Raw genomic sequence first — 26,136 nt, 5'->3', positions numbered from 1 at the left:
ACCAACTCCGGGGCTCCCTTGCCGCCAGGAGCCTGCTCTGGAGGATTCTCACCATGACTCCCAGTCTCCAGAGGGGCCAGCCTCTACTCCCCCACTGCCTCATCACCAGTTTGGCTTGTCACCAAATAGAGGAGCCCCATCCCTGTGGTATCTAGCAAGCACTTCTCATTGTCTCCCAATACCCATTTCCCAGCCTCTCTTTGGGCTGGGTGTGGCCCACAATCTTCTTCTAACCACTGGGAAGGGAGCATGGATGTGTGCATAGGGGGCTGTTCTTTACAAGGAGTGGGGAGCACAGTCCCCTTTCCCAGCCCTATTCTCCTTGGTTGGTCCCCAAACTCAGGGAGGAGGGCCAGAGAGCATCTTCAACCACAAAGACAAGGTGGGTGGCCACACGTCCGGGAGGGCAGAGCATCAAGATGGAAGGAGCCTGGGTCCTTAATGCCAGGGGCCTCCCTTGACTCGAGACGGTTCAGGCTCCAGCTAGAAAGTGAAAGAGAAATTTTGTCTTGCTTCATGTCACTTGAAATTCTTACACTCTCCTCTGGCAACATCAGCCAGGCCCATCACTCTGTCACTGAGCTCGAACATCAGAGTTAGCTCCCATTGAGCGGGAACTTCCTCTTTCCACGCAGGCCATGCTAGTGGCTGTCCCCGCGGGCTGTCTACACTGCATGACGAAGCACACCACAAACTCAGATTCCTTATTGGTGTTCACGTGGCCCCTGTGGGCTGTTGCCACTCTGCTGCGTCCCGAGGCACATCTCTCTGCCCTGTGGTGCTGTTCTCCTACCTTGGTGGGGGGAGGGAGCGACATGGGGACGTAATGCTCTCAGCTGAGGTTTTTCCTATCCTGTGGTTCTTGCTGTGAGCGCTTCCTGAAAAAAAGGGGAAGCAGATCTTTGCGGGTAAACCACAGGTTCAGTCTCTTGTTGGACAGTCGTGCCGTGGCTGAGGCCATAGTGGGGTAGGCATGTGCCCTAGTCACATTCCTGGCCAGCAGCCCTACTCTAAGGGCTTGGCAAATCACCTAGCTCCCAAGGTCCTATCTCCCACCCCCCACCCCGCCAAGGCTGGCAGTCACTTGTAGGGATCTGTCACCCTGTCCCAGGCATCTGAATTGACATTTCCCGCCCCATCTCCTTTGGACCGTATGACGGAGGCTTCTCCTTCCTGTTTGGACCAAGGATAACCACCTGCTCCCTGCTGAGCCAATGAGAATATTCAATAAGTTCAAAAAGAACACAGAGATGAAGCAAAATCTTAGAGCAAAGTTAAAGGCAGCATTGATAATAGTGACAGCCCAGGCAGCCTTGTGCGCAGGCTCCGGGAGCACCTGGTGAGCACCGAAGCCTCACGAGCCTGTGACCCAGGCCACTGGCCTGTAGTCAGAGGAAGACACGGAGGCTCAGAGGCTCAGAGACGGTCCCGAGGTTATTTGGGTACGTGTCGCTTTTGCAATTGACCCCCTGAATCGGGCATTCAGTCCTCTCCTGCCCCATCCCCTGCCATCCCCACTGCCCTTCCTCCCAACGACTCCCTAATTCCCTCCGGGCTGCTTCCCACCCAGCAACTTCTGCCCCGTGTTCTTTCCAAGCCGTCACTCAAACAGCCTCTCTGCCAGGAAGCTCCCGACTCCGTGGTGCCCTGGGCACCCAGCCCTCAGCACAGCCCGGAGACCATGTGTGGTGCCCCTCTTCCAAGCAGAGCAGCCCTGCTAGAGTAGGACCAGCCTCGGGGGGCACCCCGGAGTCTGCGCTGGGCCCTCTTATGTTCCCAGAGCTCTTGGAGTGGGGGCCTTACAGCGCCTCTCCATTCTACAGAGCAGGAGAAGGAGGGCTCAGGAAGACCGAAGTCTCTTCACTGGGTCACACAGCTAGTAAGTGGCCAGCACGCAGGTCAGGCCTTAGTCTCGGGGGTCCCAGGGGATGGCACAAAGCAAGAGAGCTGGGAGGGTCAGTGTGGGAGGGGGCCAGAACCAGAGGACCTGGGCGGCAACGGGCTGCTCTCTCCCCCCCACCCCCGCCATGGCCACGGGCTGCTTGGTGCTCCTCCACAGGGGGCAAGCCTCCCCAGCTCCTCAGGCTCCTGGGGGGCCTGGGGCCCCATGTCCTGCACCTTCTCTCCATGCTCTTGGAGAAACTATTACAGGTGCCGTGTTCACAGTTTGTAAAGTTCTTCCCCAGGTACATAGCAATCAGGCGACCCTCCTGCTTCAGAATCTCCCATGGCTCCCAGGGCCAGAGGGCTGAACCTTACATCCTGGGCCTGGGGTTTAAGGAACTCTGAAGTCAGGCCTGAGCCCTTCCTCCGATTCCGGGCTCCCTCTCCGGCACCTGAGTTCCGCCCCAGCTTCCAAGGCTGTCCACCTGCTCTTCCTGCTGCCTGGGTCCCCCTCTGCAGCCTGGGTAACTCTTCTGATCCTGAGACCCAGTGGGAAGGCCACGGCCCCCTCCTCCAGGAAGTCCCCCCTGCTGCCTGGCCCCCACATGGAGTCAGCTGTCGCTTTCTCAGCCTTTGGTGGATGGTCCGTTCACTTCACCCCTTGAAGCATCTGGACGGGGCCCAGGGCTCCTCTCTGGTCCCCAGAGGAGGTGACTGAAGACAGACAATCAGTAGCCTCACTTTCACGTTTTCTAGGAGAGGAAACTGATGGGCAAAAACCAGTCGAAGGCCAGAAAAGCTCCAGTGCCACTGTGTTTCCTGTGGAGTTCCCTCCTCATTAGAGGACTTGGCATGCCTTGCTACCATGTGTCCCCATTTTGCAGAAGAGGAAATGGACATAAGGGGAAACAGAGACCAGGGACTTGACCACAGTCACAGGGCTAGTGAGACATAGTGTAACAAAGCATGGGTGACAAGGGGTGATCGTGTCACCTCCCTCTCAGGGTTGTCTTGCACACTTAGGAAGGTAACAGGTATGAAGGGGTTGGAGCCAAGAGGAGCTTGACAAGACAGCGACTTCCTACTGTCATCCCTCCCCTAGGGACTTAGGCAGGAGGCTGGCTTTGCCCTGTCCCCCAGGAGGGTCTCATCTCCTTGGCCTTCCCAGTGTCACCTAGGCTCGGCTCCGTCTCTTCTCTGGGCTTGGGAGAGCCACAAAGATGGGGAGTTCATTCTTCCCAAGAGATTTGCCAGTCCCGTAGACACCAAGGAAGCCATTGCCTGGCTCAGAGCTTCTACGGGTGGGGAGATGGACTTGGGGTTCCCATCCCAACAATCCCCGAAGCCTGAGCCCAGGGTGGGGGCCTGTAACTGTGCAGCCTGAAGCCCCACTCTGTCATTCATTGGCTGGGTCACCCCGGTCAAGTCACTGTGCCTCTCTGGACGTCGGTTTGTCCCTATAAAATGAGGTATTGGAATTGGGGTTCTGGATTCTACTTGCCAGTCATTTCTTACTGAATCAGCCCACCAGTTTTCCTGTGAAGGACCCATTCGAGAGGCAGGAGCGCCGAGGGATTCCTGTGATGGGCCCAAAGTCACCCAGTGAATGGGCAGTAGAATCAAAACTGGGTCTCAGAGTCAAGCTCTCTCCTCTCCACTGGCTTCAGGAATCTTGGCTGAGGCTGTGGTCTTACTGGGCTGCGACGCCATGGGCATTCAGCTGAGTGCTTCTGGGACAGCTCAAAGACAAGGATGGTTTTAGAAACCCCTGGGGCTCGGGCAGGAAATCCGGGGCAGCCCAGTCCCAGCCAGCAGGGCTGTTCCTAAACCGGAGATGAGAGAAGATGAGGTCCCAGGCCTGCTCGCTGTGGCCACGGGGGAGCTGTGACATGCAGGAGATGACAGCTGCTCTCTCCCCGTCGTGGCTTTTGGAGAGGACATGGAGCCTCAAGTAGGCAGGGACCTCAGGGTCCCTGTGCTGGGTTCTCTGCCTCCCCAGAGAAGCTTGGGGGAGAAATGTCAGCCACGTTGGTCCCGGGGGTCCTCTCGTCCAGGTCCCTCCTGGTGCAGAAACAAAGGAGTCCGTGTCACACAGAGGCAGATCCCACATGGAACCGATGTCCCAGTATTAAGGCCACTGGCTTCCCACACACCTGTGAGTGCACAGGGCGCAACCAAGCAGGCCCCATGACGCTCCCTCTGTGGAAGGAGAGCGCCCTTACCAGCCTGGCTGTGTGTCTGCCGGCAGAGCTCCATGTCTCTGAGCCACTTTCCTCTTCTGTAAACTGGGCCTATCACTGGCCTCCCAGAGCTCTTGAGAGGAGCAAGTGGGCTTATATCGAGGAAAAGAGGACCTTTCTCTCCACCACCCCAGATAACCCCAGGGGAGGTTTCTGCAACTCCCCAATACCATCTTCTGTGCCCCAAAACCTGGGGTCAGAGGAGGGACTGGCCGTTTGGTGGGCACTCTGTGTGAGATACTGAGCATCTGTGCTCTCATCTAAACTTCCAAATGACACAGTGAGGTATTTCCCCCCCTTTTTTTGTGCAGATGGGGAAACTGAGACTGGGGGCTGAGTCCTTTCCTGCTGTCTGGGCTGGAGCCCCAGAGGTGCACATCAGGAGAAGACACAGGCCAGGGGAGGGCCAGGGCTCAGGGAGGGGTAGCACAGACCTAGTCCTCCACTCAGAGCTCACCACCAGGGGGACAGAGGACCTAGGCTCAAAGCCCAAACACTGATTTCAGTTCTGTGAGCAGGGCCGCTAAGGAGACACTCCGGGGAGGGTATCTAATGGAGGGACCGGGAGGGGCGAGGCTGCCAAACCCTGGGGCCCCACAGAAGGCACAGAAACGGTCTGGAGGGCAGGAAGGAACCAAGGGGTTGATCGGGAGTGGGAATTCCTGGCAGCAGTCAAGGCAGGGGCCAAGCCCCAAGGCCAGAGCACAGATACAGGGATGGGAACAAGTTCAGCTACCAGTGGGGAGGGGTGGGGGCCAGGAGCCAGTTTGTGCAGATGAGAAGGGATTTTAAACTCCATTTGGACAATTCTGGGGAGCCACTGGGGGGTTTAAGCGAATGGATGATTGGTTTAGATCCAGGGTAGAAAGATGGTTTGTGCCTCTGTGGCCCTGGGGCAGGAGAAGGCCGCTAATTGGGGATTCAAACAGGGGGGTCCCCAGGACTTGAAGGATTGGAGGGAGAGGGGATGGGGTAGAGGAAGGAACCTAAGGTGACCCCTGGTGCTGAGGGCAGGGGGCAGTGGGGCCCTTTACAGGGTGGGGAACAGGAAGGGTAGGAATGGGCCATGATCACCGGGAGCAGGGACATTGCTGGGGAGGTGACTGGTTGCTGAAAGTGAGGCTGGGCTTGTGGGCCCAGGCCGGCAGAGCCCCAACATCAGAGGAGGGCAGAGGAGGCCCAGAGGAAGAAAAGTCAGGAGGGGCAGACCGGAAGAGCAGGGGGTAAATGCCAGGGCAGGTGGAGTGACAGGAGACTGCCAGAGCTCTAGCCACGGGTTGGTGTCCCCAGGAAAAGCAGCCACGGTGGACAGGGCTGCAGACCATGTTGGGTGGGAGTCGCGCCAGCGGTGGGTGGGGGGTGTGGAGGGGCCAAAGTGCGGGAATAGAGGGAGCGCAGGGTCGACTGGGGGTCTCGAGCGAAGGAGGTGGCAGGAGGGAGGCCACCGCCTCAGGGGAGCTCCAGCCACAGCCCAGGCGCAGAGCGAGGGGAGTTCTCTCCGGAGCTGGGCCGCAGGAGCCTCAGTCTCAGGCGGCGGCAGGAAGGCGACCCCGGCCTGGCTCTGCGACCTTACCCGACCCCAGGCTAGGCCCCATTTGCTCTGCCGGGCGCCGGTACCCTCACGGTGGATCCCCCAGGAGGCTCCGCCCCCAGGGGTGACCTCGGTCGCTCCCGGGATGCCTGTCCCCGAGGGCTGGGCAAGGAGATCCTGGGGCGCTGAGGCCACCCCCAGTATTCTCGGCCGAGAGGGGTTCGAGGACTAGCCGTGCTGTGTGGCGTCCTGCGAGGTGGGATGGCCCAGACCGGCTACTTCCTCGAGCTTCCCCCCTCCCTGCCCGGGGCGCACAGCCGGGTCTCATTACTGCCCATCCCCCAGCCCCGCGGGCCGGGGGGTCTCGGCGACGGAGGGGGGGAGGGGCGGGTTATAATCAATCCCAGGCCGGAAATTCCTCCCGAGGGGCCCGGCTGGGAGCCTGGCCAGCCGCCCGCTCCAGCGCTCCTCCTCCTCCGAGCCCGCCCCCCGCATCATGGAAACTGGGCCGCCAGCCGACCCCCTCGCTCAGCTCCGCATTCCTGCCTCGGGGGGCGGGCAGGGCTCGAGAGCTGGGCTGCCCCGTCAGGCCCGCGGCGGGGGGCGCCCCCAGTGCCTCAGAGTTGGGGGCTGGCGCCACCTCCCCACTCCAGATGGGGCGCATCTTCTCAGGGGCGCTAGGGAGGCCGGCGGGACCCGTGACACTCCGTTAGACTCCCTCAGCTCCGAGAGCCGGCTGAGCCCCACCGCCTCCACCCCTGCTCCGGGCTTCTATTCACTGGGCGTTCGGGGGGTTACCGGGCTGCGCCCCGTGTGGTGTGCCCGCCCCCCAACGCCGGGTTTTCGCTTCTTACGAGGCGGACACCGTTAAGCCCATTTTCCAGGTGAAGGCTCTGAGGATCATGGAGGGAAAGGCTCGGGGACGGACGGAGCAGGAACCCGGCCGCCTCCTCCGGGCAGCTCCCCGGACGGCGCGGGGCAGCAGTGGGCTCTCAGACATCCCCGCGAGTCCTCTCCAGGACGCCTGGACGCTGTGACTGGCGCGGGAGGGCGTGCGGACTTCGAAAATCCTGTCTGCGCGCTCGCTGCGGAGCCGGGTAGGGCTCTCCAGCTCCGGGTCTCAGTTTGCCCACGTGGGAAGAAGGCGCCCTCCCAAGCCTCTGCGAACAACATAAGCCGGGGACTCGGGCCCCCAGATCCTCCGAGTCACCAGGCGAGCACACAGCGCTTACCTGCGACCCTCAGACCTGAGCTGCCGCCTGCTTCCAGCTGTGGGGCCTGGCGGGGGCCTGGCCAGCCAGATCCCGGGGCTCCGGGGGGCGGGGCTTGGGCGGTGCCGGGCGGTGCCTGAGAAGGGGGTGGGGCCAGGGGGCCAAGATTCCGTGGAGACAGCGGCAGTGCCGGGATCCGCGGCGCGCGGACTCGGACCGGGACCCGCCGTGGCGCTGCGGCGCCAGGTGAGCGAAACTAGGGCCCCGGGCTCGCCCTCCACTTTCCTCAACTTTTTGTTTGGTCCCCTCCCTCCGGAAAGGCCCTGGGGGGCGGGAGCCCGGTCCTCCCTTTCCCCGGGACAGAGTGTGGGCGCGCGGGGAGGCGGGGCCCCAGAGTGCGAGGGACCCGGCCCAGAGCAACTTCCCGCGGCCTGAGACCTTCAGACTGTGGCTCCAAGTTTCTCCCTCCTGAGGTCCCCAGCGTGGACCCATGCCCTCCAGAGTCTCGGGGTCTCTATGTGTGTGCCCATCTCTCCGCATGCCTCCGCCTCCCTCCTCACAGGGACGCGTAGGGCTCCGGGCGACCTTTCCGGGGTTGGCGCTGGGGCACCAGCTCTGGCCTGGGGCGCCGTGGTCACTTCAGCGGTTAAGGGCCGGGAAGAAGGCTCCACACTCAGAGATGACTTGGAAACGGCCCTTGCCTCCTCCCAGGACTCTCCCGTGGCCGTGCGGGGAAGCGCAAAGCGTGGGCTAGGGTCCGCAGGCCCCGCGCGTCGGGTCCCGGAGGAGCCCCCTCCTCGTGTGACCCCGGCAGGCTCCTCTGTCTTTCTGGGCCGCAGTTTCCATCTGTGAAAATCAGGCTTTGGACGCAGTAGACTCTGCGGCTCCGTGCTAGGCCCTGGGCCTTCCGCACTCCTGTCGGAGGAGGAATGGGGTGTCGTGCCTTGAGCTTCGGGGGTGCGGATGGGGAGTGAGTGGGGTAGCAAGGCCTCCTTCCTGGGGCCTTGGCACGGATTCCAGCGCGGAAGCTGTTTAGAAACCAGACAGGGGTAGTAAAGACGCACCACTGGACAGCGAGGTCCTAGCCCTCCTCGCCTGCGGCCCAGGGCGCCCGGGTGGGGGCCCCCCGTTTCCTCCCACACCCTCCCTTCGGTGGGGGCCACACCACACACAGCCCAGCTACTCCTTACCCGGCCCGGCTACAGTTCTTAGGCCACAGGTCGGGAAGGGCTGAAGCCAGGCGGCCCAAACTGGGGCGGCCTGAGGTGCTGGGGCGGTGCTGCTCGGTCCGGGACGCGGGCCACTGAGGCCTCGGGTGGAGGAGGCCGGAAAGGAGGACAGGCGGCGGGAAAGGGGGATGATTCATCCCGAGGAGCTCGAATTGGAAACGCTGCAACCTGGGAACAGCCTTGCCCGGGCCGACGGGAGAGCTGGGGGGAGCTCTCCCTGCAGGGCCCCCTGCCCAGCGCCTGCAGCCCCCTGCCCCCGGCCCCCTGCCCTGACCACTGCCCGGACGCTGGGGGAGGGGAGGCCTCTTCAACCAGGACTTGAAAGCCATCCTGGGCAAAGTCTGCCGCTGGTCGTGGTCAGAACGGTCTTCCCGGAGTCTAGCTCAAGTCTCTCCTGCTGCAGCTTCAGTGCAGGCTGAGGAGGTCTGAAAGGAGGGGGCGGGCAGGAAGAGGCTGGAGTCACCCCCTCCTTCTTACGCTGCGGTATGTAAAGCGCAGTAGGGGGGAGGTGGTGCCCGCGAGCGACCCCAGCGGACCCGGGCGGTCGGAGCTCCTTTACTACCCTCCCTCCTTTACTACGGTGCACCCACGTGCGGGGGTGAGGTCGATCCCGGGCTGGACTTACCCTGGAGACGCCACTGCCGGGGGCCCGCACACCTCCCGAGGCCCGGGATCTGAGGGCTGGCGAAGAGGGTGCAGGCGGCCGGAGCCCCGCAGCGGAGGATGCGCCAGGTAGCAGCCGGAGCCCCCCTCCCTCCTCTCCGCCCGCGGGTCCGGCCAACTCCGGCTTCTGCCGCGCGTCCCTGGCTCGGAGCTGCGCTGCGGAAAACCCGAGCGGGGGCGGCTCCCCGCCTCGCAGCCCGGGAAAATCCGGGGGTGGCCGCCAGGGATCTCCAAGCGGCCTGGGCGAGGCAGCCCGATCTTGCCTCCCATATTTGGGCCCCCAATCTGGCGCTCCGACCCTAGGCCCGTCGGTTTAGTCCTTGCCTCCCCTCTCTCCGCAGAGCGCCCAGACGACGGCAAGATGACCGCCGGGAGCCCCGGAGACTTCGGAGAGGTGCGGAGGAGCCCCGAGGGCCGCGTCTCCCGCCTGGGCCGCCGCCTGGGCCGCCGCCGGCGCCCGCGCTCCCCGCCGGAGCCTCTGCGGGTGCGGGCACGGCTGCGGCTGCGCTCGCCGTCGGGGGCGTTTGCAGCGCTGGGGGCGCTCGTGGTGCTGGTGGGCATGGGCATCGCCGTAGCCGGCTACTGGCCTCACCGCGCCGGGGCCCCAGGGCCACGCGCTGCCAATGCCAGCGCGCCCCCCGTGAGCGAGCTGCGACGCGAGGGTCGCGGCGCCGGCCGGGGCCACGGCCCGCACGAGCGGCTGCGGCTCCTTGGGCCTGTGGTCATGGGCGTCGGCCTGTTCGTGTTCATCTGCGCCAACACGCTGCTCTACGAGAACCGCGACCTGGAGACGCGACGGCTTCGCCAGGGGGTGCTGCGGGCTCAGGCGCTCCGGCCGCCTGACGGCCCTGGCTGGGACTGCGCTCTCCTTCCCAGCCCCGGAGCCAGGACTCCCCGAGCCATAGGTTGCATAGAGCCAGAAAGTTGGGACCTGTCCCCGCGTCGGGGTACCTCACCCGTTCCATCAGTGCGGAGTCTGCGTTCAGAGCCTGCGAATCCTCGCTTGGGGTTACCTGCCCTGCTCAACAGTTACCCGCTGAAGGGCCCGGGGCTGCCTCCACCCTGGGGTCCACGGACCCAGACTGGCCATGTAATTATTACCGTGCAGCCCTCTGGTTCCTGCATCGAACATTCCAAGTCTCTGGATCTGGGCCTTGGGGAGCTTCTGCTTGGGGCCCCAGCGCCTCGAGACTGTGCTCACGGGAGCTGGCCCCGGCTGGACCGCCTCAGCCTGGGGGGTTATGCCAAGTTGGAAGGAGGAGGGGACTTGGGAGCCCGGGTTTGAACAGCAGAGGACAGCCTGCTAGGAGGCTGCCGCATGGACCGTGGTAACAGGACCAGAAGTCCCAACGTCTAGTAGATGCAGCAGTCATTTCCCAGACTGGAGATGGATGCTCTGGCCCCAGCAGTTGCTAAGGCATCCTGACTTGCATGTCGGCAGAGAAATGCCAACTGCACAAGGGTTCAATCAGCTGGAGAGAATGTGTTTTCACGTGGAGTCTGGAGGCCAGCATGACTTGGCCTCGGGAATTCTTTAAGCCTCCAAAAGTGGCCTTAGCCTTGGACAGGTACCTAAAGGGGCTGGAGGTCCAGGCTGGGGTGATTGGGAGATGCTGGTGGTGTCTCAGCAGACCCAGAGTGGTGGGCAAGGACCCCTAAGACTTGGAAGGTAGGTTGGTTGGCATGTGACAGGCTGGGCCAGGCTCCCTCCACCGTGGCATCAGTTGCAGGGTCGGGGGAGATGAGCAATGAAGTAGATTTGAGACCCTCCACTGCCATCTGGGATGGGGACTGAGACTTTAACTCCCACCACCTCAGCCCCTCCGTCCCCTCAGTCATGCAGGGTACACCCCACTAGGGCTACACTACTGCCAAAGCCTTCCTCCTGAGGGTCCGGCCCCTTCCTCAACAGGTCTGAGAAGCCCCCTTCTCTCCTTTGTCGTGGTCTGTGCAAAATTTCCCCCAGCTGGCAAAAAGCATCCGCCAGTTCTACTTTTCTACAACGTCGAAGCTGCATCTGGGCCATTGTGGGTAGCTTACTTTAGAAAAGGGTCTTTTCTAGGGTCAAAAATTTGGGTCTCCCTTACCCATGCTGAATTTTCCCCAGATTGCTGGTAGGAGAAAAGGACTTTAAAGGTTGATCAACTCTCACAGATTCAGTACTGGGTTTGTTTTTTGTTTTGTTTTGTTTTCTTTGTTTATTGAAAAATGCAATACAAGAAGCAAGACCAAACACGTATCTAAACACTACACCACTTCTCTTACTACAAAAGGCCAAAACAGCAGACTAATTATTGCCTTTTTAATCTAAGGATTTTGCCAATTTGATTCTGCTGCCATAGTTCCTATTTTGTCAAGAAATGTAAACAACTACTTGATATGATTCATGATTTTAAAAAAATTTACAAAGCTCCTTCATTTTTGTCACCAAAATAATACATTTGAGAGAGATTTGTAAAAACCACCAGCCTGGGGCGGACATCCTGGGCAGATCTTTCCAACGAGCATTCCTTGATGTTGGTCAGGCCGAAGCTCTGGTTCCACTTCCCAGGGTAGACCGGGGCCCCTCCCCCTAGGGTGCCATGCAGAGCCTGCAATTGGTGGGGGGGCCTGGGCGGGCAGGAGAAGAGGCCCTGAGAGGTCCCTGCAGCCAGGTTCTGTGGGCCCTTGGCTTAGAAATTCCGGTCCTGCTTGGTGGGTGGGTGGGTAGGTGGGTGGCAGAGACCTCATGTGGCTTGGAGGAAGTCTTTACTTCTCAAGTGGAATAAAAATAAAATTGCAGTGAGAGTTGTCACTGTGGTGTGTCTGAGTCACTTCAGGAAAACGGCTGCCAAGTCTCTGACCCTGGAAATGAAGCTCTCTCCTCCCTTCTTCACCATTTCCACCTGGACAGAATCTGTTTTTCTTCACACGCGCGCACGCACGCACGCACACACACACACACACACACAAATGCACACACAACTGCAGGAAGAAAAAAAAAATCCAAACAATTGTCAAAGCCCCAGATCTGTTCCCAGAGAGGGAGGAGGATAGGGGAAGAAGCTTGGAAGGACATCCTCTTCCTAGCTTTTCCAAGTTGTGGCTTCTCAGTGCTGCAAGGGCATTTGAGATCTTCTGGCCCAGTTTACAGTCAAGGAAGCAGAGGAGAAGCACCGTGAGCTGGTGACAAAGCCAAGGGGGCATGCAGGCCCCCATCAGCGGTGCAGACAGGAACACCAGCGTGGACAGTGGACAACTCGGTGGGCGCTCTTCCTCACCCCCACCCTCTCATTCCACAGCTGTCAGCTCTGGGAGCTGGGAGCTCTTTCAGCAGGACAGCTGGCCGCTGGAAAGCAAGCTCACGTTACATGCTATTTGATGTGAGCTGGATTCCGAACCTCACCACCACCCCTGGCAGCACAGGCCAGGCTTAGGCACCAACAAGCCAGCCTCATCATTTCGGACCCTATGCCCACAGGCCAGAAGTCTGCTCCTGAGACAGGAGAGTCCTTTCTCCCAGGCCTGTCACACGTCCCACCTGAGCTCTTCCTGTCTCTCTCCAGAGAGCTGCCTTGTGGTTAGTAACAGGCTCACATAAGTACTAAATGAAAAATGCACACATCTGAAATCAGTTCAAACCAACCGACTTTGTCTAGAAGACTCAGCCAGTAGAGGCTTTGGACACATGCGGCTGGCCCCCACTGTGGGGACCAGAGGTTTTACACTTCTCTCACTCATGCCTCCTGAGCCCAGAGACTGCTGACTGTGACCCACTGTCTAGCTCATGAAGTTCACTTCTGTCCCACCGTAAGATTCTAAGAACTTCCAGGCAGATGTGTTTGTGGGAAGCCAGCTGGAAGACTTGGGAAGCACTATTGAATAAAAAGGCCCCCAGATCAACCAGTAATGGTGGAACTGGGCTCATCGGTCAGTCCCATTTCCAAAACTAAGGGAAAAAAAGTTAGAAGTAAAATAAACCCACAACCCACCACAAAGATCAAGCCTACAACACCTGACAGACCTCAGATGGAGAGTGGGAATGAGCAGAGCTGGTGTTGGTGCTGCCTAGCGTGTGGGGTTTTGAGGGAAGGATGGCCCCTAAAAGCCAATTCCCTTGCTCCCTGCCTCCCTTGCTGCAGGCAGGTACCGGTCAGGAGAAGAAAGGTCAAGGAACACAACCTCCTCTCCGAGTCATATTTCCAATCATCACAGGGTTAAAGAAAAAGGTCCAGGGTTGGTCACCTGGAAATACTTCTTAGTGGGATCTGACTGAGGTAAACACCATTCCCCTGTGTGAAGTGCACATTCCCAGAACTAGAAAGCCTTTTTTTTTTTTTTTTTTTTTAAGAACCTCATCAACTTTCCTTACTCAAATCATCACTAAAATTGTGCCATTAGAGCTTTTGGCCAAAAGTGCCTATTTTTCTGTGAGTTTTGGTCTCCTGAGATGGGAGGTGGGGGGAGCACTTAGCAGAGCCACTGCTTTTGACGAGGTTAAAGGGGAAGGGAGGGCAGGAGGGTGAAGGCCACAGATTTGTTCGAACATTCACAGTATCAGATATATCTGGAACAACTTCTTGTGTCTTTGATCTAAAGAAGCTCCAAAAGAAAGAACAGGAGGAAAGAAGGAAAAACAACACTACATTCTTAGCAGAGATCTCTGCCTCACCAATACCACCCTCAACAAAAGGACAGGGATGTCTCCCTGCGGCGTGTGGATCAGGAAAGCTGCCCTGCTTCACATGGTAAAGTCACATCATTGGCTCTGAGAAAGGGCTGGTTCACAAAGTTTCTGCCGACATCAAAAGGGTATAAAAGTAGGGGAGGAGCAGGGAAGCCCCATTAAGCTGACTTTGGCCCCCAACACAGCTGACAGAGCCTCTGGAGGATTTCCCCAAGAACTCTGTAGACCTGTCAGTATCTGGGTTGGAAGTAAATGGGGAGAGGCTAGGTTGAAGGGGTTACAACCACCCCATTAAAAAAACACAAAGCTCTTTAAAAACAGTCCGCAGAGTGAAAGGTTGAACAATCTCTGGTATCACAATATAGAAAAAGGTATTAAAAGAATCAGCAACATCTAGAAGACTCTCTCGGTATAAACCCCAAATAGAAAACAAAGTTAATTTTCTGGTGGTTTATAGCAATTTTGAAAGCCTGAAGTCTGACTGTTGCAGGTAAGCTTCTTTATCAATAATTTTGCTGGTTTTCTTGTGGATGGGAGACAGGCAGGGAGTTGGGGTAGGATAGTTCCTTTCCTAGAGGAGAGAAAGCAAACTTTTAAAATTCTGCAAAGGAAGACAGCCACCCCATCCCAGTGCCAAGTTCTTGTGGTCCCAGGTGCCAGGCAGGGCCCGAGCCGTCGTACTGAGGAGCCCAGTCCTCCCTGGTGATTGATGGCTTCCTGAGTCATTTGTAAACTATGTCTAGGCATAAATTTCTCTGGATTTCTGGCTCCCCAAAAGCAGCTAGGCTGCTTCCATTTCTCAAGTCTGGCCGCTGAGCTTCAGCCCTCTCTTCTCTATCCCCTGAGCCCTCATTTCTAGACAGCAAGGTCCTGCTTTTCTTCGTTTTGTTCTCCTCCTCTGGCCCTCTCAGGTTTAGACTCAGAGATACCTGTGACAGCAGAAAGCCTTCACTTTAGTGAGTCGCAGTGTGGACACCTCTGGGGGCTCTTTCTGGTCAGGGCTCTCTGATGTCAGGGCAGGGAACACCCTCCACCCCACCAAGAACAGCCCATACCTGAGCTCATTCCTCAGAGATTTCGGTCTCCTGATGGACGACCACCTTGGTCACTGACATGTCTGGGTGCTGCTCCTTCGCCTCCTTGATGGCCTGGACGAGGACCTGAGGAAGACAGAAACCGTGCCCCTGAGGCAGAAAGCAGCCTGACTGGTGAAGGAAGGAAGGGGTCTCAGGATAGCATTTCTCTGGCAAATTCAATCTTTCTGTCTGCAGTACGAGGGCCGCACTTAGGCTAAGCGAGTTGATAATACCCTTCCATCCCCGATCCTGCAGAGGGAGGCTCCGAGACACAGAGACAGTGAAGGCCAGAGCTGTCTTTAAGGAATCACAAACAGATGTCAGGGGTGACACCTCCCAGGGGGCTCTGGGAGGATTCACTCAAGAACTGAGTCTGAAGGACAAAGCAAAATCTGTGTTCCGGGAAATTCAGAACGGAAGAGGGAAATAAAGAAGCATGCTACAAAAAAGACGAGATCTCTTCGGCTACTGGAGAGGGAAATAAACAAGGAAGAGTGGGATGGCCTATTACATGCCATTCGTTGGCGTAAGCACATTATTATTATTATTATTATATAATCTTCATTTTTAAATTTTAATTTTTTTAAGATTTTATTTATTTGACAGAAAGAGCACAAGTAAGGGGAGCAGCCAAGGGACAGGGGAGCCTGATATGGGGCTCAATCCCAGGACTCTGGGATCATGACCTGAGCTGAAGGCAGATGCTTCACCAACTGAACCACCCAGGCGCCCCTATATACTTAATCTTCAGAACAACTAAATGAATTAGGGTAGTAGCACTGTTTCCACTTTTTAAAAAATTTATTCATTTGTCAGAGAGAGCACAAGCAGGCAGAGCAGCAGGCAGAGGCAGAGAGAGAAGCAGGCTTCCTGCTGAGTAAGGAGGCTGATGCGGAACTCAATCCCAGGACCCTGGGATCATGACCCGGGCTGAAGGCAGTCGCTTAACTGACTGAGCCACCCAGGCATGGTCCCTCACCACCACCACCCCTTTTTTTTTAAGATTATCTATTTATTTGACAGACAGAGATCACACGTAGGCAGAGGCAGGCAGAGAGAGGAAGGGAAGCAGGCTCCCTACTGAGCAGAGAGCCCGATGTGGGGCTCGATCCCAGGACTCTGGGATCATGACCTGAGCCGAAGGCACCTCCATGTTTTTTTAAAAGTAAATTCTGCACGAGTGTGGGGCTCAAACTCATGACCCCGAGATCAAAAACTGCAGGCTCCACTGACTGAGACAGCCAGGTACCCCTCATTGTTTCCATTTTATAGGCAAGGAAACTGAGGTTCAGTGGGTAAATAAAGAGGTTAATGTTTCACAGCTTGTAAGTAATGCAGCAGGGATTTTTGCTTAAATCTATAAGGCTTTCTTCTTCACTACACTGTCCTGTAGTTTCGGGGAGACCCTGTACTAGCATCTGGAGGAGTTTCAATAATTTTAGGAAAGCTAAATGATGCTTAGGGAAAGTCAGAGCAAGGACACCACTTATCTCATTGCATGGCAAGTCTCTGAGCCTCCAGCTCACAGAACCAAGGTGGAAGAACCTTTGCGAATGGTGACATGGGGATTCTCAAGATGCCCTTCCATCAAGAAAGACACTGGCTAGATCTGACCACCTGACAGCTGACTCTGGCTCTTAAGAACTACCTCTAAGAGGAACAAGCAAAGAAGGGAAACTCTCTTGGTCTCTCCGCTCCATGAAAGCCATTCTTAAAACTGCTTGCCCTTGGGGCGCCTGGGTGGCTGAGTTGTTAAGCGTCTGCCTTCAGTTCAGGTCATGATCCCAGGGTCCTGGGATCAAGCCTCGTATCAGGCTCCCTGCTCAGTGGGAAGTCTGCTTCTCCCTCTCCCACTCCCCCTGCTTGTGTTCCCTCTCTTGTTTTGTCTCTCTTTGTCCAATAAATAAATAAAATCTTAAAAACGAAACAAAAAAACCTTGCTATCTCTTTATAGCCCTGGTCATTGTCCCTGATCCTTTTGCCCAACACACCTGCTCATGAGTCAAGGTCTTACACCTTTCTCTCAATGCATCACATGATTTCTTGCTTAAAGTGCGTCCCTACCCATCCAGAGTACACCACATCTAGCCTTCCTGTAGCCCTCACACCCAGGAGAACTGAGGGACACAGGAGCATCTCTCTGAGCTATCAAGTGTGTTTGTCACAACCACCCTGAAAGAAACTTATGATTATCTTAATTTTACAGGTGGCAAAACTATAGCTCAGAGAAGTAAAATAACTTGCTCAAGGGCACACAACCAATAAGTTGTGGAATCTAGAGTCAACCCAAGGCTGTGTCACTCCAAACCCAAACACCTTCCGGTCCCTATGGCCCTTGCTGTCTAGCACCAACTGAGCACACAGCAGGGGCTCAGATCGACCCCACCAAGGAGGTGGGCGCAGGCTGGTAGCACAGCAGCATCTACTGAGCTGGGGCCAAGAGGCTGCAAGGCCTCTCACTTGGGCTTTGCAGCCTTGTTGCCGGGACCCTGAGCCTGCCTTCCTAGCAGGGAGTCTCAGCCTTGCTACCAAGGGAACTGCCAGCAGTGAGGCTCAGGTTTCTTTTCTTTTTTTTTTTTTAAGGCACTCAACATATCAGCATAAAGGCCGTGGAATTATTGCTCCAGCACTGCTGTCAATGATTCCAGAAGCATTTGCATGCAGTCCCTTCCACCCCCTCTTCTCTGCAGCTTTACTGTTCTAACCTCACCCAGCAGAGAACTGGGAGCATTAATTCTGACCTTATTATTTGCTAATTGCTTGCAGCACACAATTAGCACCTAATTAATATAGAAACATAGAGTTTTAGTGTTCAGAAGGGCCCAGAAATTACCTAGATCAGCCTACTCTCTTTTAAGGGACAAAAAAGAATCAGAGGTAGTGTGGTTTGCCCAAGGTCACACAGTAAGTTAGCGACAGATCTAGGACAGGCTTGAAGTCAAGACTCCTGTTTGCATGCAGTCCACCTCACTCTGCTTCCCTTGCCTCCTCTGCCCTACAGCCCTCTGCAGGCAAGGCTCACCCCTTCCCTCTGTCTTGCTATCTTCTTCCGTCCCCAGCACAGGTTTTAAGTGCACACTATCCGCTGGACAGCAACAGCTCCGCCCACCCAGAGCCCACCATGTACCTCACACCACACAGCCCATTTCCCACGATTCTCATAACAACTTAGAGAGAAAGTTGCCATAATGCCCATCTTAAAGATAGGGAAATCGAGGCCTAGGAAGTTAAGAGCTAGAATATGGGGAGACCTAGGATTTGAACCCAAGCCCTTTGAGTCTAAGGCCTATTTTCTTTCTATTACACTTCACGCTTCCCCCACCTAGAGCCCCCATCCCACAGGCCTCCATGGTCTGATTCCCTTCGCCCTTCCCATTTAGGTGTTAGAGTAGCCCAGGGGGTTTCTGGGGATGAAGCTGGCAGAGGCACCTTCTGAAAGCCAACTCCTGTATCTATCCCTCTTCCTGCCCAGGGACCGATGCTAAATCCGTGCTGCTCGGCAGTCTCACCTGGTCGTGGTCAATATCGGCATCTCCTGTGATCACGATTCTCTTCTCAATCCGGGTCTCTGAAATCCCACCTTTTACGGTCTGAAACCAAACAGAGGAGGTCACATGAGAAAGAAAGGAAAACAAACGGTAAAAAATTATTCCGAAAGCTCTACTTCAAAATTTCATCTGCTGCTGGGTACTGTGTAGAACCACGTTCTTACCCACTTGTTCAAATTCTTGGCTGTGCCTGCTAAAATGAGCACACCTCTACTCCTGCAGATTGCTAAAATCTTTAATAAGAAAAACGGAAAGCCACAAATCTCTATTTATTTTTCCCTTTTTCTTCCTCCTAAACATCACAGAAATTCAGTGAGTAAACAAAACAGGTGTTTCTTTTTGCTCCTTTCCTGTACATTTGATTATTTTCAAGAGGAAATTGGGAAGACTGTGAACAAAAATGTCACACAGCTTGAAACTGTGTGAAACTTTTTTTTTTTAAGATTTTATTTATTTATTTATTTGACAGACAGAGACCACAAATAGGCAGAGATGCCAGCAGAGAGAGGAGGAAGCAGGCTCCCCGCTAAGCAGAGAGCCCGATGCGGGGCTCGATCCCAGGACCCCAGGATCACGAGCTGAGCTGAAGGCAGAGGCCTTAACCCACTGAGCCACCCAGGCGCCCCGAAACTGGGCTCTTTATTTTCAAGCACTTTCATATCACTGATATCAAAAGACCCTTAAATAATCCCCTCAGGGCGGGTAGGTTTCCCTAATTGACAGATGAGGATAACCAAGGTCTAGACACATTAAGTAACCAGCTCCTAATTATCTGTATATTGATAACAGAGCTTGGTCAGAAATCAAGGTTTCTTACTTACAAGAAAATAGATTTCCCTCAGTGCTGCAGCAAACATGGACTGTCTCTGATTTCCAGGGAGTAGTTCCAATTTTAGATAATTTTTCCTGCTTGTTCCCATAAACAATATTCTAATAATTCCAGTATTTCAGCATGCAAACTGTAGTTCTCCTGGCCTTGATACTGGACATTATAAAAACTCTTTCTTTTTAAAGATTTTATTTATTTGACAGACAGGCACATAGCAAGAGACGGAACACAAGCAGGGGGAGAGGGAGAGGGAGAAGCAGCCTCCCTGCCAACCAGGGAGCCCAATGTGGGGCCTGACCCCAGAATCCTGGGATCATGACCTGAGCCGAAGGCAGCCGCTTAACCAACTGAGCCACCCAGGCGCCCCAATATAAAAACTCCTGAGTTCTGATTTTTGACTTAGAAATTATGGTTGTATAATAATACCAATGACACCTGTCCTTAAACTGACTTTTTCAACTTACCTTCACAGCCAGATGGGGAGTGACCAGAGAGACAGGAGGATGTATAGATAACAACCACACGTGGCTTTATGAGACTACTAACTAGGCAAGGGTGCCCCCAGGGTCCCCCTAGCTTTACTGCTGGGGAAGCAGCAGGGCTTTTCCACCTGTGACAATTGGAATCATTTGGCTCAGTAGGGATGGAGCTGAAAACCCTTGCTTCTAGACCAGGGTCCTTGTTGCAGAGAGGGAGCAAACTTGGCATGCCACTGAATTCCAGAAGGAAGTTCTAACTGGTCTGTTACCTTGGTAATCTGAGTTGTGGTTGTGCTGCTTGTGGTCTCAGATGTGATGGTCTGAGCTGTCAGCAGGACTCCTGGGTCCAAGTCCCCATTGCTGTCGTCAGTCTGCAGAAAAAAAATGCAACTCATCACCATGCCTCTCAGGAAGCCTATGGGCAAATGTGGTAGGAGGCGGCTTCACTCTTCAGCTGTACATTCTAAAGCAAAAACCTGATTCCCTTACAGCGATTACTTCATAAAGAAAACAATCCCCTGGCAGCAAGCCTCCTAAGAATGCTGGATGGGGTCAGTTTCCCTACCACAAGGTCAATGACAGAAGCGGGTCAGAAAGGGGAGGCAGGACTACAGCCACAGGTCCAACAGGAGTGGCAATGGCTACCCACGCGTGTACAACATTTTAGAGTTCACAATGGCCTTTCAAAACACTGTCTTTTTTGATGCCCACACAAGCCCTGTGTAATAATTAGTAAAGGCAGAAACTGATTAGCACTCCCTGGTAAGAAAACTCAGGCCCAGAGAAGGCAGATGACTTGCTCAAGGACTCAAAACTTGTAAGTAGAAGTTGTCCACTCTACAAACCAGAAACTCTTTACACACCACCCAAGGCAGGAAAAGTATGAACTCTTGTGTGCAAAGGCGTGGGTAGGTTTTGAATCATAGAGTGGAACTTTCCAGAAAGGACCGGGAAATGTCCTTGCCAGGGCTCAAGGGGCCAGGGAATCTTAGGTTGTCTTCTTTGAAGACTGAGAGGGGAGCCTGGAACCAAGGAGGTAGGAAATGTCCCTTTAAGACAACACCATGGAGGAAACCTACATGATACTCTCAGTGACATTTCTGACAACAAAACTATTACTGAATGGACTATCCTGATTAGGAGCATTTTAAAGTATTTAGAATGCTGCGCTTTGCAACTAATCTATACAGAGAACAAGGGCTGGGGTGACTTCCTGTTCCTCTAGAGGTTGCCATATTATGACCAAAATGATTGTATAATGATCAGGCTGAGAATGGACACTAGCAAAAAGGAAGAGAGATGGTTATCAGCAGCCACTAGGCTGGTAGCAGGATTCAGAGCTGCTGACAGTCCCATGACTGGGAGGGAAACAGAATTAGAGTAGGAGGATGGGGGCTGCCCAGCGCCAATGTGCTGGCTAGAATATATGACCGGTTGGTTCCAGGATTGTACACAGGCTCAGAAGAAATTTAGAGAATTGCAGTTCTTTTCAAAAAGAACCTGCAGTTAAAAAAGTGTTACATTACTATCTTTTCCTACCCTCTTTATAAAGTCATCTGTATTATAAGCAGAGGCTTCCAAACTTTTTCTGAGCAGAACCATATTTCACTGAGGCAAAATGTTACAATATGTGGGGGTGGGAGATAGGAGGAGCAGAAGAGAATTAGGAAGAAAAGATTCTCTGGCTGAGTTCCTTTCCAGGTAAGAATCTAGACCAAAGAGGGCGCCTGGGTGGCTCAGTGGGTTAAGCCGCTGCCTTCGGCTCAGGTCATGATCTCAGAGTCCTGGGATCGAGTCCCGCATCGGGCTCTCTGCTCAGAGGAGAGCCTGCTTCTCTCTCTCTCTCTCTGCCTGCCTCTCCATCTACTTGTGATTTCTCTCTGTCAAATAAATAAATAAAATCTTTAAAAAAAAAAAAAAAAAAAAAAAAGAATCTAGACCAAAGAGAGGAGACAGGATGGGGACACCAAAGCCTTACATGCATGCCAGCATCACGATAGCTAGATGACTGGCAAGTTCACTAACACTTTCTTCAGTGAAGACCCACCTATCTACTTTAGATTCAAACTCAAGGAATCTTTATTGTACTCCTACTATGTGCCAAGCACAGGATGCAACTCAATTCTACCTCCCAATATCTGAAGTGGGTACTATTACTATCCTTGCTGTAGAGTTGGTCCAGAGAAGTTAAATAATTGGTCAAGGCTCTATAGCTAATCAGTGTTTGAACTAGAATTTAGGGCAAGACAATTCTTGTCTGAAGACGGAGGTTTGGGTCCCAGCTCAGACATAAGTAGCGATGGGCTCCTGGGCGAGCCCTTCTGACTCTCTGAGCTTTAGTCCTCTCACTTGTAACAGCCAGTTCTGTAATTCGGCCCTGCCCCCACCGTGGCATTGTTGTGAAGATCTAAACAGACTGTAGAAGTAAAAGTACTTTCTACATCATTATAAGAATATAAATTTGGGGCGCCTGGGTTACTCAGTGAGTTAAATCTCTGCCTTCGGCTCAGGTCATGATCTCAGTGTCCTGGAATCGAGTCCCGCATTGGGTTCTCTGCTTGGCGGGGAGCCTGCTTCCTCCTCTCTCTCTCTCTGCCTGCCACTCTGCCTACTTGTGATTTCTCTCTGTCAAATAAATAAATAAAATCTTGGGAAAAAAAAAAGAAAATAAATTTGTGTGCCAGGAGGGCTAAACCTTTTTTTTTTTTTAAAGATTTTATTTTTATTTTATTTGACAGAGAGAGAGAGATCACGAGTAGGCAGAGAGGCAGGCAGAGACAGAGGGGGAAGCAGGCTCCCTGCTGAGCAGAGAGCCCGATGTGGGGCTCGATCCCAGGACACTGAGATCATGACCTGAGCCGAAGGCAGCGGCTTAATCCACTGAGCCACCCAGGCGCTCTGGGCTAAACCTTTTTGAAGAGCTCCACCTCTACTAAAATGGGGAGTCTATCATATTTCCCTACCTCCCACTGACTCCCTTATTCCCTGCTGTCTCTGAAGAAGTGGAAAATGGACGAGATGTTGTTATGATTTCTGACTTACACTCTTCCCACATGTGAACTCTCTTCTTTGACCCTGTAACCAATGTTTCCTCAAAATGATGCTGTGGCTTTGACAGTTGTTTATAAAGTTAAACATCCATTTATCCTAGGGCCCAGCAATTTCACTCTTAGGTGTTTACCCAAGAGAAGTGAAAACATGTGTCTACAATGACTTGCACATGAATGTTCACAGAAGCTTTATTCACATTTGCTCCAAACGGAACCAGCTCAAGTATCCATCAACAAAGGAAAGGATAAACAAATTGTGTTACACTCATATAATGGGATACTAGTCAACAACAATAAAAAAGTAAACTACAGATTCTTATAACTTAGATGAGTCTAAGAAAAACATGTTGGAACACAAAAGTGTACTACTGGATACTTCCATATATATGGCGTCCAAGAACAGGCAAACCTAAGCTGTGGTTATGGAAATCAAAGCAGTGGCTGCCTGGAGGGGCAGAGAGTAACTAGAATAAGGCTACGAAGAAAGTTTCAGGGGCAATGGAAGTTATCCCAAATGTGTCTTGGTTACACAGGTATATACAAATGTGTCAAAATCAATCAAATGGGGGGCACCTGGGTGACTCGGTTAAGTGTCTGCTTTGGGCTCAGGTCATGACGCAGGGTCCCGGGATTGAGCCCCAGGTGGGACTCCCTGCTCTGTGGAGAGCCTGCTTCTCCCTCTCCCTCTACCTACTGCTCCACGGGCTTAAAATCTTAAAAAAAAAAAAAAAAAAAAGGTAGGCATCATTTAAAAAAAGTCAATCAAATGGAATACTTAAAAACTACACATCCCTGTATATAGATAAGCTTGACCTCAAGCATGCACACACGTACATATACACAAACAGTAAAATCCTGTTCTGGCTCCCTGTCTCCTCTGACACGTTCCCCAAAGTATGGGAACTGTAAAATAACTTAAAAAAAAAAAAAAAAGTTCCTGGGCTAACCTGTTTGGCAAGATAATAAAAACAGGAGCAGAAATAGTTATAGGTAAATAAATCACAATAGCAAATAACTGTCTGGTGTTTGTTATATGCCAGGCACATTTTTCTAGACCTCATTTACACCATACTGCACTGCACCTTTTTATTTACCAGTTTATCCTACAGATTATTCCCATCAGAGGCTTTTCACAGCTGTTTAGAATTACCTTTATTGGATGTACCACAGTTTATCTAACTTGTTCCCTGTGATGGACATTTAGTTTGTTTCCATGGTGGTGACAACTTAATTTGAAATGCACATTAGCTTATTCCTTGCAACAACCCCATGGAGTGGAACCATCATTGGTCTCATTTTACAAATGAGGACAATGAGGCACGGAGAGTAACCTGATGGCACATCAGTAAATGATGGAGCTGGTTTGAACCCAGGAAATTCGATTCCAAAGTCAGTACTTTCTCCGCTATGCTCTACCATCTAGCATGAATAAGAAGTCATCGTTGTGTATTTTGTTTGACTGTCTTAAGCCCTGTTAAAATGAACTAAGATATGAAACAATATAATACAGTCATAGCTACCATTTTTTAATACCTACTATATGCCAGGCAAATATTATCTTTAATAACCTTATGAAGTTATTTTTCAGAAGAGAAAACTAAGGTTCAAAGAGTTTAAGTGACTTGCAAAAGGTCACAGAACTAGCAAGTGTTGGAATTAAGATCACTGTCTAACTCCAAAGCCCACCTGATTTACCTACTACATCAAGCTTCTTCTACACTTCCCTGATACATGAGTACATTTAAAAAAAAAAGATTTTATCTATTTATTTGACAGACAGAGATCACAAGTAGGCAGAGAGGCAGGCAGGGTGTGGGGGGGAGCAGGCTCCCCGCTGAGCAGAGAGCCGGATGTGGGGCTTGATCCCAGGACCCTGGGGTCATGACCTGAGCTGAAGGCAGATGCTTTAACCCACTGAGCCACCCAGGGACCCACATGAGTACATTTTAAAACGACTGCCTCCTTTTCTCTTTTTTACAGGGTCTACACTCAAACCATGTGGGCTTTGGTAGGCAGCTTCGTCCTAACAACTTTCATGCATATGCTACAAAATTCACTTCAAAACTGAAATGTCAGTCTCCTTTCCACTCCTGACCACAGTCCTGGAGTCCCAGTCCCCTTCACCAGAGGCCAACACTGCTTTTTGGGTTTTCTTTTTGAGTACTCATTCGGAGATAATATATTCATGTACAAGCTTCCTCTTTCCCTCCTATAAACAGCGTATTATTACACCATATTCCACCATGCCTTTTTTTTTTTTTAAGGATTTATTTATTTTAGAGAGAGAGAGGATGGGGAGGTGCAGAAGGAGAGGGAGGAAAAGAATCTCAAGCAGACTCCCCCCTCAGCACAGAGCCTGATGCAGGGTTCGGTCTCACAATCCTGAGATCACAACCCAAGCCGAAACCAAGAGTGGATGCCTAACTGACTGAGCCACCCAGGTGCCACCCCCCACTATGCTTTTTTATCTATTAATTTATCACATAGATTATTCCCATTAGAAGCTTTTTTAAAGAGCTGCACAGAATTATACTAACTGGGTATATCATCATTTGTTCAACCTGTTCCCTACTGATGGCGAGTTAGGTTGTTTCCATGGCAGTAACAATTTAGAGAGTTTCCTACCATATGAAAGTAATTCTTACATCCTCACGTTAATGACGTGCACAACCTTAAAGTAATTTCCTATTCCTTCCTTCTTCAATCCCCTGTACTGCCAATTCCTAGTCATTCGTTTCGGTCTCTCCTGCCCCAGCTCTTTCTTCTCATCTCCTCCAGGTGTCCTCCCTTATAAGCATCTCCCCAGACTTGCTCTAGTCATATCCCTGACTCCAGGCATCGCCTTACTTTAAAATATTCAGCACACAGCCTTAGGAATCATCTTCCAAAAATCACAGCCTCAGTGATGCTGCTTTCTTTCTTTTTTTTTTTTTTTGTTTAAAATTTTATTTATTTATCAGAGAGAGAGAGGGGGAGAGAGCAAGCACAGGCAGACAGAATGGCAGGCAGAGGCAGAGGGAGAAGCAGGCTCCCTGCTGAGCAAGGAGCCCGATGTGGGACTCGATCCCAGGACGCTGGGATCATGACCTGAGCCGAAGGCAGCTGCTTAACCAACTGAGCCACCCAGGCGTCCCAATGATGCTGCTTTCTTACCACTGCTAAAAAACACTTCAAGCAACCCCTCCTTATTTACCAAATGCCACACTCTAGACCACAAGAGAGATGGGAGTAGCATGCTAACAGTGACTTAGCATCTGTGAATAGACCAAACACTGTACAGACATCGTTCCACTAAATTCTCCCCCAGATCTTGCAATGGAGGATGATACTAGCCCCATTTTACAGCCAAAGAAACAGAGGGGAAAGAGATTACTGATTTGTTTCAAGTTATCCAGCTAGTTATGTGGTTGAGCTAGGATACAAGTTCCATTTGTCTAGTTGCAAAGCACATGTTTTTAATTGGCAAGGGATGCCGGTTCCTGAAAGGGTCCTCCAGTCCACGGTGTGAAGATGAGTCGTAAGGATTTAGGTGAAATCACTCAGCAGAGCTTCACATGGCTGCCTTGTTCCTGCCGTGCAGGCTCCGGCCAAAATGTGGCCTCCTCAGAGAGGATTTTCCTGACAACACTAGCCTCAGAGGAAGAGCCTTTCATATAATCTCAAATTGTCTAACTCTTCATCCAATTTTCGTTTCTTTGGCCTAATACATAAATGCTCAACAAATACTGGC

At 52.9% G+C, this 26,136-nt stretch overlaps 4 protein-coding genes across 15 annotated transcripts in view; 1 reads left to right on the top strand and 3 right to left on the bottom strand.

Annotated features, from left to right (window-relative positions):
* Nucleotides 1-1,251: 1,251 nt before the first annotated feature.
* Nucleotides 1,252-7,406, bottom strand: LOC132002026 (collagen alpha-1(XVIII) chain-like). Its single transcript, XM_059377068.1, has 3 exons — nucleotides 7,305-7,406; nucleotides 6,888-7,122; nucleotides 1,252-3,945 (listed from the first exon to the last, which is right to left on the bottom strand). The coding sequence occupies exons 1-3, from the start codon at nucleotides 7,404-7,406 to the stop codon at nucleotides 3,575-3,577; spliced, it is 708 nt and encodes a 235-aa protein (XP_059233051.1). The 3' UTR covers nucleotides 1,252-3,574.
* Nucleotides 5,837-13,090, top strand: TMEM200B (transmembrane protein 200B). Of its 3 annotated transcripts, none has more exons than XM_059376917.1 (2): nucleotides 5,837-6,752; nucleotides 9,100-13,090. In XM_059376917.1, the coding sequence occupies exon 2, from the start codon at nucleotides 9,120-9,122 to the stop codon at nucleotides 10,041-10,043; it is 924 nt and encodes a 307-aa protein (XP_059232900.1). In that variant the 5' UTR covers nucleotides 5,837-6,752; nucleotides 9,100-9,119; the 3' UTR covers nucleotides 10,044-13,090. The 3 variants fall into 3 exon arrangements, with proteins under 3 accessions (XP_059232900.1, XP_059232897.1, XP_059232898.1); XM_059376914.1 differs by lacking the exon at nucleotides 5,837-6,752 and adding an exon at nucleotides 7,027-7,112; XM_059376915.1 differs by lacking the exon at nucleotides 5,837-6,752 and adding an exon at nucleotides 8,529-8,827.
* On the bottom strand, nucleotides 7,120-8,802 carry LOC132001936 (uncharacterized). The gene is made up of 3 exons (XM_059376918.1): nucleotides 8,721-8,802; nucleotides 8,057-8,520; nucleotides 7,120-7,894 (listed from the first exon to the last, which is right to left on the bottom strand). Exons 2-3 carry the CDS (start codon nucleotides 8,422-8,424, stop codon nucleotides 7,540-7,542), a joined length of 723 nt encoding a protein of 240 aa, XP_059232901.1. The 5' UTR covers nucleotides 8,425-8,520; nucleotides 8,721-8,802; the 3' UTR covers nucleotides 7,120-7,539.
* Nucleotides 10,922-26,136, bottom strand: part of EPB41 (erythrocyte membrane protein band 4.1) — a 196,334-nt gene continuing 181,119 nt past the window's right edge. For all 10 annotated transcript variants that reach the window (XM_059376900.1, XM_059376896.1, XM_059376895.1 and 7 more), the window contains 4 exons: nucleotides 19,626-19,727; nucleotides 18,010-18,090; nucleotides 14,480-14,584; nucleotides 10,922-13,995 (listed from right to left, as the gene is read on the bottom strand). In XM_059376900.1, coding sequence (XP_059232883.1) covers nucleotides 14,486-14,584; nucleotides 18,010-18,090; nucleotides 19,626-19,727 — 282 coding nt within the window. In that variant the 3' untranslated portion in view covers nucleotides 10,922-13,995; nucleotides 14,480-14,485. The remainder of the gene's footprint in view (nucleotides 13,996-14,479; nucleotides 14,585-18,009; nucleotides 18,091-19,625; nucleotides 19,728-26,136) is intronic.

The sequence above is a fragment of the Mustela nigripes genome, chromosome 14 (assembly GCF_022355385.1).
Source record: "Mustela nigripes isolate SB6536 chromosome 14, MUSNIG.SB6536, whole genome shotgun sequence".
Classification (NCBI taxonomy): Eukaryota; Metazoa; Chordata; class Mammalia; order Carnivora; family Mustelidae; genus Mustela; species Mustela nigripes.
This window is presented reverse-complemented; position numbering and strand designations above follow the sequence as displayed.